General features: G+C 37.3%; 1 protein-coding gene across 6 annotated transcripts in view; it reads right to left on the bottom strand.

The window, feature by feature from the left end:
- Nucleotides 1–15,763, bottom strand: part of DMXL1 (Dmx like 1) — a 135,917-nt gene that overhangs the window by 85,970 nt on the left and 34,184 nt on the right. For all 6 annotated transcript variants that reach the window (XM_058738360.1, XM_058738350.1, XM_058738343.1 and 3 more), the window contains exons 6-10: nucleotides 15,434–15,500; nucleotides 13,728–13,906; nucleotides 9,293–9,482; nucleotides 6,836–7,004; nucleotides 2,118–2,330 (exon numbers count right to left, since the gene is read on the bottom strand). In XM_058738360.1, the coding sequence (XP_058594343.1) occupies nucleotides 2,118–2,330; nucleotides 6,836–7,004; nucleotides 9,293–9,482; nucleotides 13,728–13,906; nucleotides 15,434–15,500 (818 nt within the window). The remainder of the gene's footprint in view (nucleotides 1–2,117; nucleotides 2,331–6,835; nucleotides 7,005–9,292; nucleotides 9,483–13,727; nucleotides 13,907–15,433; nucleotides 15,501–15,763) is intronic.

The raw sequence follows: 15,763 nt of genomic DNA on the forward strand, positions 1-15,763 counted from the left end.
TAGGACTGACTCAGTGGATTAATGGTAGAGTACTAATACTGGACTAGAAAATAGCAAAACTGGTTGTACCACAATTTACTCAGAAGTAAAACATACTACTTGTCTGGACCTTAGTTTTTCTCACAGTAAAATCAAGGAGTTAGAACAGGGGATATAATTCTGGGCTGAAATATATTATTGGAATGCAATTTGTATTTTCTTCATAATATTAGATTTTTAAAAACATGAGTCCACTGTACTAGTGATGCTCTAGGTGTATACACTCATAACTGATAGGACACCTTAAAGAAACTATTTTAAAGGAATACACTTAAAGTGCAATTTCCAGATCTCCTTCAATAACACAGGTAACTAAAACTGCTATACTGAACTATTAAAACAGGTACATATGCATATTGTGACCTCTATTTCAAAAATCCTGGCCTCTACTCTTGGTTAGGAAAATAGAGCCGTTCTTAAGAGAGACTCAAAAAATGGTAAGACTGTTTAAAAAATTTGTTAAGACATACAAATTATTAAGAAAAATAATTTAACAGAAAAATAGGCAAAAAGCAGGAAGAGGCATACCACAGAAGAGCTAAAATAATTCTATTCAATTTGCCCCAAGAAAATGACATGTAAAACAAGATGCCATTTTCCCCATATCAAGTGGCAAAAATATTATGAAATATAATGAAAAGCTCCAGTGTTGGCAAGGATGTGAAAAAAGGTTATGTGGATCTATGAGAAAAGGGTATTATAAACACTTCTGGAGGGTAATTTGGCAAAAGTTATTGAAATCTAAAATGTCCACACTCTCTGGCAATTCTGTATCTGGAAATCCTCTTATGTAAAAATTCACAGGAAGATTAAAAGATGTGTCATTGTACCATGATCAGTATAGTGAAAAATAACTTAAATCAATTTAAATGTCAATCAAAGAGAAAATACTCAAATTTTCTCTTGATAAGGAATAATCAAGAGCTGGTAAAAATCATGAGATGGAAAAGGGCCCATCAGTGAATTTAAAAAGCAAGCTGAGGGGCGCCTGGGTGGCGCAGTCGGTTAAGCGTCCGACTTCAGCCAGGTCACGATCTCGCGGTCCGTGAGTTCGAGCCCCGCGTCAGGCTCTGGGCTGATGGCTCAGAGCCTGGAGCCTGTTTCCGATTCTGTGTCTCCCTCTCTCTGCCCCTTCCCCGTTCATGCTCTGTCTCTCTCTGTCCCAAAAATAAATAAAAAACGTTGAAAAAAAAAATTTTTTAAAAAAATAAAAAATAAAAAAATAAAAAGCAAGCTGAGGTAGATCAGTGTTTTTGTTTAAAAAATGAATACCTACAGCACAACTTAAAAAAACAACAACCATATGTATGTTTGTATGAGCACAGAAAAGAATAGATCTTGGAAGTACACTCATACAATATACAATTATTTTCCTAACTGTACGGTTTGATTTCTTTTTTTTAATGAGCCCATACAACCTTATAATCAAAACAAAACTTTTTGAAAACAGAAATATGTATGAACTACAAACTGTAGCAGAGATGGCTAGCTACCCACCACAAACTCATGCTTCCTAGTCCTCAGTATAGAATGACCACCCAGTCAGGGACTGCATGGGCCTTATGACTAGTCTTTGCCAGTTAAATTAGAATATAAATGTTTGTGATCTGTGCCAATTCTGAGTTAAAGATGTTGAGAAACAGCTAAACCTTGTCCCCCTCCGCAAACTCTTCCAGCGCCCAACCTACCTGAGGCTGAATGCAGACTTTAAGGCCCTAGTACAATCACCTGAGGATTTCATTGAATTGCAGATTCTTAAAGATCGTGCATTTCTAACAAGCCTCAGGTAATGTCAATGCTACTAGGCACAGGTAGTCCTTTAAGTAACAAGGCCCTAGGGGCTGACAAGAGCATAAGTATGGAGAATCCTGAGCCTCTATCATCCCATAAAAGAAAGCCACTTGCAACAGGAATGTTAAATGAGCTGGATTATTAAATGAGCTACTCCAAATCTGTATTACACCACTGAAATTCTGAGTTTCTGACAGGAGCTAGTTTTAGCCAAATATAGACAACTTAGCTATTCTCAACAAAATCTGACATTTATTTTTTTTTTTTAATCCTTGTTAAAGCTTTACCTTCATCAGATTTTACATCTGCCTGATTAGAGTCTTCTACACTGGGCTCAGAAGATGGCTGTTCAAAACTTTTTCTAAGTTGCTGTAAAAATACTTCCATGGACAAAGTAAAATGCAACTCTTTGTTGTTCAGCCAGTGTACCACAAAAGGCCCACTCTTCTCATTATTGTCACTTAGACTTAGAGATGTGATAGAAGGAAGAAGTGGAATGTCTATAAAGAACAACAAAACACACACAATATTTCTATCATACACAATATTCAGGTCTCATATTTTTACTATTAACTATTACATTTATCTTTACACTTCTGTAACACATTTTAAATAAGATTCCCAATATAATGTTTGCCACGATTATTAGTAACAACAGCTTTAAATGATAAATTTAACATGCCTATTATAAAGGAAAACAATTATGTATTCTAGGTCCTATAGCATAATTTATATACACATACAGATATTTTATTATCTTTTTTAATATGAAATTTATTGTCAAATTGGTTTCCATACAACACCTAGTGCTCATCCCAACAGGTGCCCTCCTCAATGCTCATCACTCACTTTCCCCTCCCTCCCACCCCCCAACAACCCTCAGTTTATTCTTAGTTTTTAAGAGTCTCCTATGCTTTGGCTCCCTCCCTCTCTAACTTTTTTTCTTCCTTCCCCTCCTCCATGGTCTTCTGTTAAGTTTCTCAGGATCCACATATGGTATCTGTCTTTTTCTGTATGACTTATTTCACTCAGCATAACACTCTCCAGTTCCATCCACGTTGCTACAAAAGGACATATTTCATTCTTTCTCATTGCCACGTAGTATTCCATTGTGTATATAAACCACAATTTCTTTATCTATTCATCAGTTGATGGACATTTTGGCTCGTTCCATAATTTGGCTATTGTTGAGAGTGCTGCTATAAACATTGGGGTACAAGTGCCCCTATGCATCAGCACTCCAGTATCCCTTGGGTAAATTCCTAGCAGTGCTATTGCTGGGTTGTAGGGTAGGTTTATTTTTAATTTTTTGAGGAACCTCCACACTGTTTTCCAGAGTGGCTGCACCAATTTACATTCCCACCAACAATGTAAGAGGATTCCCATTTCTCCACATCCTCGCCAGCATCTATAGTCTCCTGATTTGTTCATTTGAGCCACTCTGGTGTGAGGTGATATCTCAGTGTGGTTTTGATTTGTATTTCCCTGATGAGGAGCGACGGTGAGCATCTTTTCATGTGCCTGCTGGCCATCTGAATGTCTTCTTTAGAGAAGTGTCTATTCATGTTTTCTGCCCATTTCTTCACTGGATTATTTGTTTTTCAGATATCTTCTTTAATTAAAAAAATATTTTCATTAAGAAATAAATCTGTGATTTGTGGATAGTTAATAGGAAAGTGTCCATAATTTACATACAAACTGGTAAGAAATCTCTTTTAACCTAATCTACCAAAAAAAAATTCCATCAATATGATGTCAGAGGAACAAGTGATATATTTATCTTGATTTTAACCACTTTTTAATTTAGAGACTGACAGTAACTTTTTAAATGATGTACCTAACTCTAAGCTAGATAATTCTATTTATTAGCATCAAGATTCAAGTTGTAAAGGAGAAACTGAGATCCCTATCTTGTACTCAAGCAAGGCATTTAAGACAAACGAACTCAGCTAAAAAAAATTCTTTCTTGGTAGTACTTTTCATCTAATTGCTAAATTAAGTATACTGACGTACAAATTCAGAGTAGAATGTGACAAATGATAGTCCCTAATTAATATAAAGGTGAAGAAAAACTTGTCTATCATATTAAATCAAACCTAAATCTAGATCATGCAGATATCTGCTAAACAGTAAAGGCTAGATTGGATTCACAAAAGGTTAACAATTTTCCACAGAACAAATTTATTGATTTTTTTAAGGGAGAGATAAATAATTTGAATTAATGACCTGTGTCAGACACCAATGAAAACAGTATTACAGAGGATGAATGATAAAATAAAGAATAAAAAAAACCTTTCTCCTATCCCTTCTGCTGGAGGCAAATTCTAAGAGTTGACAGATATATCCAATCCAGGAACTCTGTTTATAACTGTACATTCATTACTGTAATTATCTGATTAGCATCTATCTCTTCTCTCCTGATTATATGCTTCATGAAAGCAAGGATCACATCTGTTTCTATTACCACTGTACCTCCAGCTCCTACCATATCTCTGGTTGCTATAATGGCACAGACCAAACACTCAATAAAAGTCTTGAGGTATTATATTGCCAGTCCTACTACCCCTAGGTGCCTATATATTAGTGTCAGGGAATGTGAGAGTGCGCTAAGAATCCTAATGAGTATGATTTTCTGATTTTCAAGCAACAATCAACACAAGAGAGATTGGCAATGCCTCTAGGAGATCACAGACCTAGCTGTTAAACACACAAGAAGGAGAGGCTAATGGAGGCTTTTAACAGAAGCATTCTGGGTTAAGACGAAACTTACATTTCTTCTGTCTCCTGACCTCAAAGAATTTCATTAAAGCCATTTTTTTATGAGAGATCTTCAGGGAATGGGTATTAAGAGAACATTCTCTATGAGCTCCTTTCCTTTATCTATGGATGGGCAAATAAGGGAAGCTCTAAGAGTTTGGCCTTGATTAACAAACACAACATCCAGAAAGGTCATTCCAAAAGGTCTAAGGTGGGAAAAGAAGATCTCCATGGTGTCTAATCTAGCTGCTAATAATATTATTTTGCTTTGATTTGTTATATTCATAACGGCTTTTCATTAAGGACCTACACTCTAAAAGAAAGTTTTAGAGTTTTTCTTATTGGAAGGTCATCAAGGAGATGCTACATTGAAACTTAGTGTTTATTTTCTGTAACAACTCAGACTTTTCCATTAAAGCAAGAATCCAAGCTTTCTTTATTCTCAACATGTTGTCCTTCATTCAGAAGAGACTTTCAAAACTATTCCAGTGATCTCAGAGTTGCCTGTGGGTATTACAAGCACTGTCAGTATATGTTTTTTGATAAAGGTAATGGTATTTCCCAAGCCTAGGTAATGTTTTCATAAAGTAGTTCAGTGTCAGGACCCCCGGGTGACTCTGTCAGTTAAACATCTGACTCTTGATTTTAGCTCAGGTCATGATCTCATGGTTTATGAGACTGAACCCCACGTGGGGCTCTGGGTTGGGAGCTCAGAACCTGCTTGGGATTTTTTCCCTCTCTCTCTACTGCTCCTGGGCTTGCACATTGTCTCTCTCAAAATGAATCAACATTTAAAAAAAAATAGTTCAATATTGTCCCCTTTCATTTTCTTGGCTCATGAATTATTTTAGAGCTGGGACTGTTGTTAACCAAATTTGCCAGTAAATACTCTTTACTCCTTCTGTAAATATCCCTATATTTAACTTACCAGAGCACTTCTCACTTTGATTCAGGTAACTAATGAACCATATTTATTGCTATTTTTCCTTGAAGAATGCAATAGTACAGCAACAATCCAGTATACTATATGAAAATAGGTTTACTTTATGCATAAGGGTATCTGCAAATATACAAAAACTCAATAGGGTTTATCTATGGCGGAGAAGGACTAAGGTACAGCACAGGTGAAAGGAGGCTTTCACTTTTCACTTTCTGTACAGATGGTATTTACCATGTGCAAATACTGTTTTTAATCTTTTTCTCAGTAATATTCTAGTTCTAGTAATATTCTAGTTCTGCTTTAAATGTCCCAACTGTGACCACTTGTTTTTTAAACTCACAGAAAATATTTACTGAAATGATGAGCACTTTAATTTTAAAATTCAAAGATCCAGATACCCTAGATCTTTTAATCTAACAGTGCATTATCTCACTAGTAAGATAAGTTTAATTCCCATTTACAACTTCTATATATTTATGCCCTATTTCTGGAATGTCTCCTAAAATCAAGCATTAGACACAAGGGTTTTATTTTAACAACCATACAATAGTTACAAAATACTACTTTGTGGTGTTAACCTGTTAAGTTTTAGCTCAAATCTCAACTTTTTTTTTAAGCTTTATTTATTTTTGAGAGAGAGAGAGAGAGAGACAGAGTGTGAGTGGGGGAGGGGCAGAGAGGGAGACACAGAATCTCAAGCAGGCTCCAGGCTTTGAAGTGTCAGCACAGAGCCTGATGCAGGGCTCGAACGTTCGAACCATGAGATCATGACCTGAGCCAAAGCTGGACGCTTAACCGACTGAGCCATCCAGGCTCCCTGAACATCTCAACTTTTGAATGAACTAATTAAGAATCTCAATGACTAAAAAAAAAAAATTTTTTTTTCAGAGAGAGGGAGGGGGCGCAAGTGAGCGAGGGGCAGAGAGAGAAAGAGAGAGAGTGAGAGAATTCCAGGAGGGTCAGAGACAGAGAGAGAGACAGAGATGTGGGGCTCGTGCTAACCCAATGTGGGACACGAATTCATGAAATGCAAGCTCATGACCTGAGCCAAAGTCAGATGCTTAACAACTGAGTCACCCAGGTGCCCTACGACTTCTTAAGATTTTAAATCACAAACCAAGTCATAGCCTTAAAAAGCAAACAAGTAAACAAAAACCTATCCTATGTCATTACTGAGCTGGCTATAACAAAGTTAGGTGAACAAGTCACCTCCAATTTTTTACTTATTCAAAACTAGAAGTATAACTTACTTGTTACCAAATCAACTTACTCAATTCCAGCAACATTTTTGGAACAGTGTTCTCTTACCTGTGGCTGGGTTGATGCTGGCTGCAATATGAAAGTGGCAAAGTGCATTGGCGTGCAGGGGAGCATTCCTATGGACATGATGAGGGTCCTGCTGGTGTGGCAGGTATCCAGTATGTGCTACAAGAGCAAGTGATCTCCTCCGACCTCTGCGAAAATGTCTCAGGTTGACCTGTGTGAATAAAAACAAAGTAAAACCATTATTAAAAGTAAAACAATCATTACATAATGATTGCTTGACATTACATATACCCTATTTCATTTTTTAATTCTAATTAACTTTCAATTACAGTATAATTACAGCTATATTAGCTTCAGGTGTACAATATAATGATTCAACGATTCTATTGGTTACTGAGTGCTCCTCATGATTAAGTGTACTTTTAATCCCCTTCAACTAATTCACCCATCCCCCAACCAACTCCCCTCTGGTAACAATCCATTTGTTTTTTTGTCTTGTTTTGTTCATTTCTTGTTTCTTAAATTCACATGAGTGAAATCATATGGTATCTGCCCTTCTCCGACTTATTTCATAACACCCTATTTCAGATGAGTTTGAATGTACAAATATTTTTCAGTACTTCTGTGCAGCAAATTTGAACTTGAAGAATAAGCTTAGAACTTAACTGCCTAATTTCTTTTAACCATCACACAATACTTTGCGATTTTTATTTGGTTTATTTTCTGATAATTAATTTTATAAAACAGAACTTTAACAATGTGTCTGTGGATAATGATGTCTCTATGTATACTGTTCCCTTTGCATCCACAGTTTATACCCTATGACCACAAAGCACTGAATAGTATTACCATCATACATTAGGATGTTATTCCATAACTTGCAAAGCTTTTTCAGGTATCACTTCATGTGACCCACAAGGCAGACAGTACTGATTTTGTTATTCACATCTTTCATATGATATAATAGTTTCTACAGAACCCAAAGTCACCTAAACATAGAACAAGAGTCTTCAGATTCCTAGTCAAGAACTTCGCTCAGCTATTATACATAACCATTCTATTACTTGAGTCTCCCAGAAATATATATGTAATTATATTCTGAGCCCTGAGAATACTCCCCAAGTTTGAAAAATAGTTGTTCCATAATCATACAAAGCATTCAAAGATAAATCACTTCAGAACACTTTGTTTTCAATATCAAGAAAATGGGAAACTGTATTATTAGTCTATGTTCAATTAGTCTACACATTAAAAATTTACTTTTACTTTTCACACTATTTAGTAAAATAGAATCTGGCAAACTATTCTTTTTTTTAATGTTTATTTATTTATTTATTTTTTTTTTTCAACGTTTTTTATTTATTTTTGGGACAGAGAGAGACAGAGCATGAACGGGGGAGGGGCAGAGAGAGAGGGAGACACAGAATCGGAAACAGGCTCCAGGCTCCGAGCCATCAGCCCAGAGCCTGACGCGGGGCTCGAACTCACGGACCGCGAGATCGTGACCTGGCTGAAGTCAGACGCTTAACCGACTGCGCTACCCAGGCGCCCCTGTTTATTTATTTTTGAAGGAAGAGAGAGCATGAGTGGGGGAGGGGTGGAGAGAGGGAGGGGTGGGGGGAGGGAGGGAGGGAGGGAGGGAGAGAGAGAGAGAGAGAGAGAGAGAGAGAGAGAGAGAGAGACACACACATACAGAATCCCAAGGAGGTTGTGGGCTCTGAGCTTATCAGCACAGAGACAGACATGGGACTCAAACTCACAAAACTGAGATCATGACCTGAGCTGAAGCTGGATGCTTAACCAACTCAGCCACCCACACGCCCTTCTGATAAACTATTCTAATCATTCCTATAATTATGACAAAACACCCCAACCTGTGAGCAACAGCAAATATATATATATGCATATATACGTAAAAAAATTATTTTTACAGTCAAATCTTTGCAGTCTCAGATTTTCATTTACTTTGTTATTTTAGCTAAGTAAACTGTAATCTTTTTGTTATCATTAGTTAACTTAAGATTAACTTCATAATTATAAGTACTTTTATGCTCTAGGCAAATCCTTAAAAATATTTTTTAATATTTATTTATTTATTTTGAGAGAGAAAGAGCATGAGCAGGGGAGGGACAGAGAGAGAGAGAGAGAGAGAGAGAGAGAGAGAGAGAGAGAGAGAGAGAGAGAGAGAATCCCAAGCAGGCTCCCCACTGTCAGTGCAGAGCACATGTGGGGCTTGATCCCACACACCGCAAGCTCAGGACCTGAGCAGAAATCAAGAGTCAGATGCTTAACTGACTGAGCCATTTAGGCGCCCCCTTAAGAATATTTTTTGAACAAAACAAATTATAAAGTTTTCTGAGAATCATTTTCCTAATATACATATATGTCTCATACCTAACCATATAACTTTGAATATTAACTAGGATGAATGTTACAAAAAAGGCAATGTACAAGGGGTTTTAAAACTTGTAGGAAATAACATCTAATAAAAACACTTACATCTGAAGCATTTTGAATTTGTTCTTTACTAGAAGCATTTCTTTTGAAGTTATTTGTTAAATTAATTGGTTCGGTCCAATGGCTGCAGTCACCTCCATAGAGCAAACAATCATTTGGTAAAAAGGTCTCTACCCACAGACGACATACATTATCTTTGCAGCAAGTCAACAACACATTACATACAGAAGCCCTGAGGAATAAAAAGATTTTAGAGGCAAACATAAATTTCATACGGTATAATATTCTACAGTGTTTCTGTAATTATTTAAATGCACACAACTGGAGTACCAATGAAGAAATGTCAATATACATTTATGCAATATATTTAGTCAAAACCATTAAAACTGAGTGGGTATTTGATCTCATCACAGCAAATGCCTGCAAACCTATTTCTTTTCTGCTTAGAATGTGGTACTTTTGTTTTAAGAATCTAAAATTCACTTACATCCAAAGAACAAAGACTGAGATAATGCCATAATCCCTCAGTCAGTAAGCAAGGAAAAACACATTTTCTTTACATATTTTCTGATTTATCCATTGAATGGTTACCATTTGAATTCTTTCATAATGCTTTATTTCTGCTTTCTGTGAAGACTCATGCACACTGGTCACTAACAAGCTACACTATTTAGTATCCTTTTTTCTCCATGCTTAATATATTCCAAAAGCAGTGAAGCACAAGAGAAGAAAAACCATGATAAAATAATTAGTAGCCACCTCCTTCCTTATTCTTGACTGTCAGTGAATTTACTATCTTTCCACTCACAAAAGCAAAATCAATTACATATATATTAATAAACCCCATAAGCATGAGGAGTTCAAAGGCTGAACTCATATCAACAAAGACTACATTCTATTGAGGAACTCCTGCAAAAAAAAAAAAAAAAAAAAAAAAAAAAAAAAAAAAGGAAAGGAAGAAAGAAAAAGTCACAATATCTTGCTTGTAGTAGACACAGACTCAAACATATCAGAATTAAAAAGAACAATCAGTACAAGGCTTCTATCAAGTAACTCAGCAAGTTAAAGAAAAATAAAAAGGAAATCAAAATTTTGTGTAGTAGTCAATTAAACGTTATCTGCTTGATTAAAAAAAAGAAAAACTATAAAGGGGAAGAAAAAGGAAAACCGTGTATTGTCTGGGTTGCTCTCCCCTTCAGCTTCCCTCTCTTTTCTCACCTCTCCCTTCCCCACCCGCTTCTCTGTCTACTCCTCTGCCTTTCTCCCCTTTCCATCCACTCTCGGGCCTCCCTCCCTCTGCCTTCTCCCACAATTCTCTGCTTCTCAGCCTCGCTAGGCCATTCTCTCTTTCCACCTGTCCCCACTTGCTAGGGCACCTCCTTCTTTCCTTTCTGAATTGTTTTCCTACTCCTTTCTCCTTCCTCATGCCTCTCCTTCCTTTTGCATTTTTTCTCCATCCTCCTCTGATCTATCCTCTTTCCTTCTCAGCATTTCTCTCTTGTTCATTCGCATCCACAAAGGTGGTGACAATGAGATTAAAAGCAGGCAATCAGAACAGAAGAAAATACATCAAAGGCAATAGGAAAAGTTAAAGGTTCACAGAGCCCATCTGTAACTGGCAGAATTGCACAGGCTTATGAAGGAAGAGGAGAAAGTAGTAGACTGAAAGGCTGAATAGAGAACAATCAGAAGAGGCATTAAGAACTTAGGCAAAAGCAACAAAACAAGCAAGATACACAACTCAGAAGCATAGAGAGGCCTTTGACCTAGGAGTGTGGTGGCCCCAGGTGACCCTCCTCAAGATACTAGACCTTACAGACAATCAGTATAAAGAGGTGCCAGGTAATCTAAGAGAAGGGAAGAAATTCCCTGCTCTGTGTGAGGCATTTCTCTAGCAATATGGCCTTTCCTCACTTCGTATCAGGGTAGCTCATTTGCTCATATTCAGGTATAACCACCACCCCTCAGTAAAAGGTATTACCACACGGAAGGCAAGCATGTGATAGGTAAGTGTCTATGACACCTGTGACAGCTACAACAATACAGTGTGTCCCATCTTCATGTAACAACAGGCCAATTGTTTTTGCAACTAGTTATCTAGGGAAGGGTATACAACAAACCTTCCACTTATCCTACATTCATCGGTGTTTAGTGAAGAAGTATATGCTCATTACAAACACTTTCCCATTCTTTTCTCTCAAGCCAGCAGTACCCTTGCATAAAGTATTACCATTTGGCTGAGTATCTGAATTTTACGTGAAAAACAAAGCACCTGTATAGCCCAGTGAAGATGCCGTATCAGAAAGAGCAATGGTTTAGTTGATAATGGGATCTCTGTCATTCTCAGAAGGGGTCAGCCTTCCTACCACATACCTGCAGGCAGCTGGTAAAACAAAAATGAAACCTAAAAGAGTTCAGGGAGATTAGCTGGTTCGTAAATGACATGGACCAAAAGAAAAATTCTTGAGACGTCTAAAGATACTGTAACAAACAGAAATTGTAGTCCTATGCCACAGTTCCTGCACAATGTAGTTGATAAGAGATAAAACGAACACAAGCAGAAGGAGAAATTGCTATGCCTCACTGGTGTTACTAGGCATTCGTGATAGCCCAGTGCAAGGCACCTGCCTCTGCCTCCACCACGATCCCTTTTACCAACACCGAGTGAATTAGGTCAGGTACAGATGTGACTGTCCTCTCTCAAAAGATAAATACTTCATAAGCCTCTTTTTCAGTATTCTGGTGGTCTCACCATGTGCAAATGAAAACACTTGGATGTATCAGAAGAAATCAGCCTCCAAAATGACGTAATCTTTATGGTTTGCAATGACAGCTATTTTTATTGTGGCCATTTGCAATTTTTTTTTTAATTTTTTTTTTTTAACATTTATTTATTTTTGAGACAGAGAGAGACAGAGCATGAACGGGGGAGGGTCAGAGAGAGGGAGACACAGAATCTGAAACAGGCTCCAGGCTCTGAGCTATCAGCACAGAGCCTGACGCGGGGCTTGAACTCACGGACCACGAGATCATGACCTGAGCTGAAGTCGGCCGCTTAGCCGACTGAGCCACCCAGGCGCCCCCATTTGCAAATTTTAAAAGGAGAATTAACACATACCACAGCTCATTACATTCTGAACACATTTTTGTATATGTGGGCAATAGTCTCAGAGGTACTGTAGAGCAACAGTTCACCAAGTGAAGCTGGAGTGAGCTCTTTTGCCAACAGTACAGACTGTCCACACCACTCTCTCCCTTAGCACACTCTGCCACATCCTCCTGACACTACTGGTCCTACGGTGTCCTACTCCTATGCTTTATTAGCCTGGATGGCTGGGGTAGGAATAATGGTAACTACTGTACTAGAAAAGAGCTCAAAAGATCAGGTATAACAATGATGGAAACACGTCATCATACATTTGTCCAAATCCATACAGTGCACAACACCGGAACCGAACCATACTCTCAACAATGGACTTTAAGGAACAATGTGTTGAGGTAGGTTCATCAGTTATAATAAATATACACTCTGGTGGGGGAGGCTGATAATAAGGGAGGCTATGCATGTGTGGGTGCAAGGGATAGATGGGACATTTGTTTACCTGCCACTCAATTTTGCTATGAATCTTAAACTACTCTTTAAAAATCAGTCTTAATAACATTTTTGAAAAAAAAAAAATTCTGGATATACTCTGCTGGCTCAGAAGAGCAAAACTAAAGTCAACAAATGATCCAGGTACCCTCCCACGGATCAGTGACAAAAAGTTAAGGGAAAAACTGTATTGTTCCATGGTGTAACCAAATTGAAAATGGCCATCAAACAAAAAGGGATTTCTACTTATACTTAAGTAATAGGTCTCTGTACCTTACTAAGTACAGGCAAAAGCTCAATGGGTTATCCAGTCTTGCAAGAATAAAAGAAAGAAAAGAAGTTATTAACAGGTGTACTTGTGCGTGACTGCATAGATTAAACTAATACCTAATTCAGAGAATAGTAATCTTTTAACCCACTCTCTTTTCCATAAAGATGTTAGATACAGTTAAAGAAATGTTTGAGGCCTCGTGTTATAGCCTCTCAATAAAGCAGCTTAAAAAAAAAAAGGGATACCAGAGGAGATACACAGAGAAGGAACAAGATTGGGGACTGAAACGTGGAAAGGTCCATGTAAATGGCAATATAGAGAAGGACTAAGAGACAAAAGAACTGGATACTTAACAAAGAGAAGAAAAGATGTACAATTCTGTCACTTATAGACATGTGAGATGGAGATAAATTATCCTTTCCCATGGCTCTCCTGTGATATGTCAGTCATAGCTGACCCATGGCCAGACATCTGCAGGCCAAGGATTATCTGATATTACTAAAATCTTCATAGGCCAAAGTCCTATAGCTGTGGATTCTTAAAGCGAGAAGAGCACTCAATGTCACAAAGATGATGTTCTCTTAATACATAGATAAAATGACTAAATCGCTGACCTAGGCATATATTTGCTTGTTTTACGCCAGGAAAATCCATTTACAGCTCGAGGATGGGCCAGATATATAAAGGAAAAGTCCATTTCTCCTTGGGATTGTTTTTCTGAACTTTTATCCGGAGAGGTAACAGCTGTCCGCCAGTTTTCTACATTATACCATACCTTTAAAAGACAGTCATCCTAATGAAAAAAAAACAAAAACAAAAATAGAAAAACATTTACATCAGAATTAATTTAAAGGTTAAGTCAAACAGCAAAAGTAAGAACCTTCTCCCCACTTACAAGAATTTAGGGGTGTGAGGTGTAGTTGGCACAGAGGAACTGAGAAGAAAACATCTGATTGAAACTTTTCTATTAGCATTCCATAATCGTGCTCTGAGAATTAAGGTATGAATGTGTATATTTTGCAAGCAATGGATCAAGGAAAATGCTAGTTACCATACAGGAATCACTGAGAAAAGATTCACGGATAAAGGGTTTATTTTCCCACTTAGACAAATATCAAATAAGAAAGTATTACCACTAGCAGGCTTACGAGGACTGCCAATTTTTTTAAACAAAAGTTTTCATGAAGTATCATGTGAACGTTCAAAGAAAACGTTGAAGATAGTAATGATGAGTTAATAGCTACTACTATATAAGATATTCCAAGTTTATTTATTTTGAGAGACAGCCAGAGAGCTAGAATGTAACCAGGGGAGGGGCTGGGAGGGAAGGAGATGGAGAATTCCCAGCAGGCTCCACAACGTCAGTGAAGACACAGGGCTCCATCTCACAGACTGAACTGAGAGATCACGACCTGAGCCAAAATCAATCGTTGGTCACTTAACTGACTGAGCCACCCAGGTGCCCCAAAATATTCTAAGCACAATTAAAATCGCATCTGCTAATTTGGGAAGCATGGATAAAACAAGGGGCACTACAACATACCAGGTTCTGCTTTTAAACTATAATTGCACTTCCACTGGTAAAGTCCATCAGAACAAACTCCATTTCTCTCCTAAAAAAACCTCACTGAAGATTTAGGGTAGCTCACATCTTGGGTCTACAGAAAGGTTTGAACCATGAGAACAATTAATTTCAGACAATTATGTGTATATGAACTGTTTGGAGATCCAATGGTTACAAATAAAATAATTCCAAGGAAAAATATACTGCTGGGACATCAGCACGGCAAAATATGAAAATGGTTACAAATGTCCTCTTAGAAAGTCAGTATATCCTTATATTTGCCCAAAAAAATTAATTACTTGCCCCAAATCAAAAAGTTGGTAAATGGCAGATTTACATTCAGATCTATCTTTAAGTCTATGTTTCAATTATACCATACTATCTTTTAGAACAATAATAGCCCGTTTTCACTATATTTTAAATATTTTTATTAGAATTTTTTTTTAACGTTTATTTATTTTTGAGACAGAGAGAGACAGAGCATGAACAGGGGAGGGGCAGAGAGAGCGGGAGACACAGAATCGGAAGCACCAGGCTCCGAGCCATCAACCTAGGGCCTGATGTGGGGTTCGAACTCACGGACCGCGAGATTGTGACCTGAGTCGAAGTTGGAGGCTTAACCGACTGAGCCACCCAGGCGCCCCTAGAATATATTTTTAATAGAAAATATTTTCAACTTAAATAAAAGAATAAAGCCAGTTAAGGTTTTTGAAGTTTCAAAATAAACCAACAGCAATAGCAATTTCACAAGATTACCTTCCCAGCAGTGGCAAAAAATTCTCCATCTGGTGAAAATTTCATTAAATGAATTTGGGAAGCAGTTCTGTAAATTAAAGAGAAGAAATAATTTTTAAGGAAAATTAGAATTCTGTATTACTTCTCTAAACAATATTCAGGAACTTGCTTTAAATAATGGAAAATTTTCTGATAACACAAGTTTTACACTCAATTTTAAGTACATCTCATAAATATAAAATGAATACAAAATATAAATTTTTTTTTTTTTTTTTTTTTTCAACATTTTTTATTTTTTTATTTTTGGGACAGAGAGACAGAGCATGAACGGGGGAGGGGCAGAGAGAGAGG

The sequence above is a fragment of the Neofelis nebulosa genome, chromosome 1, assembly GCF_028018385.1.
Source record: "Neofelis nebulosa isolate mNeoNeb1 chromosome 1, mNeoNeb1.pri, whole genome shotgun sequence".
Classification (NCBI taxonomy): domain Eukaryota; kingdom Metazoa; phylum Chordata; class Mammalia; order Carnivora; family Felidae; genus Neofelis; species Neofelis nebulosa.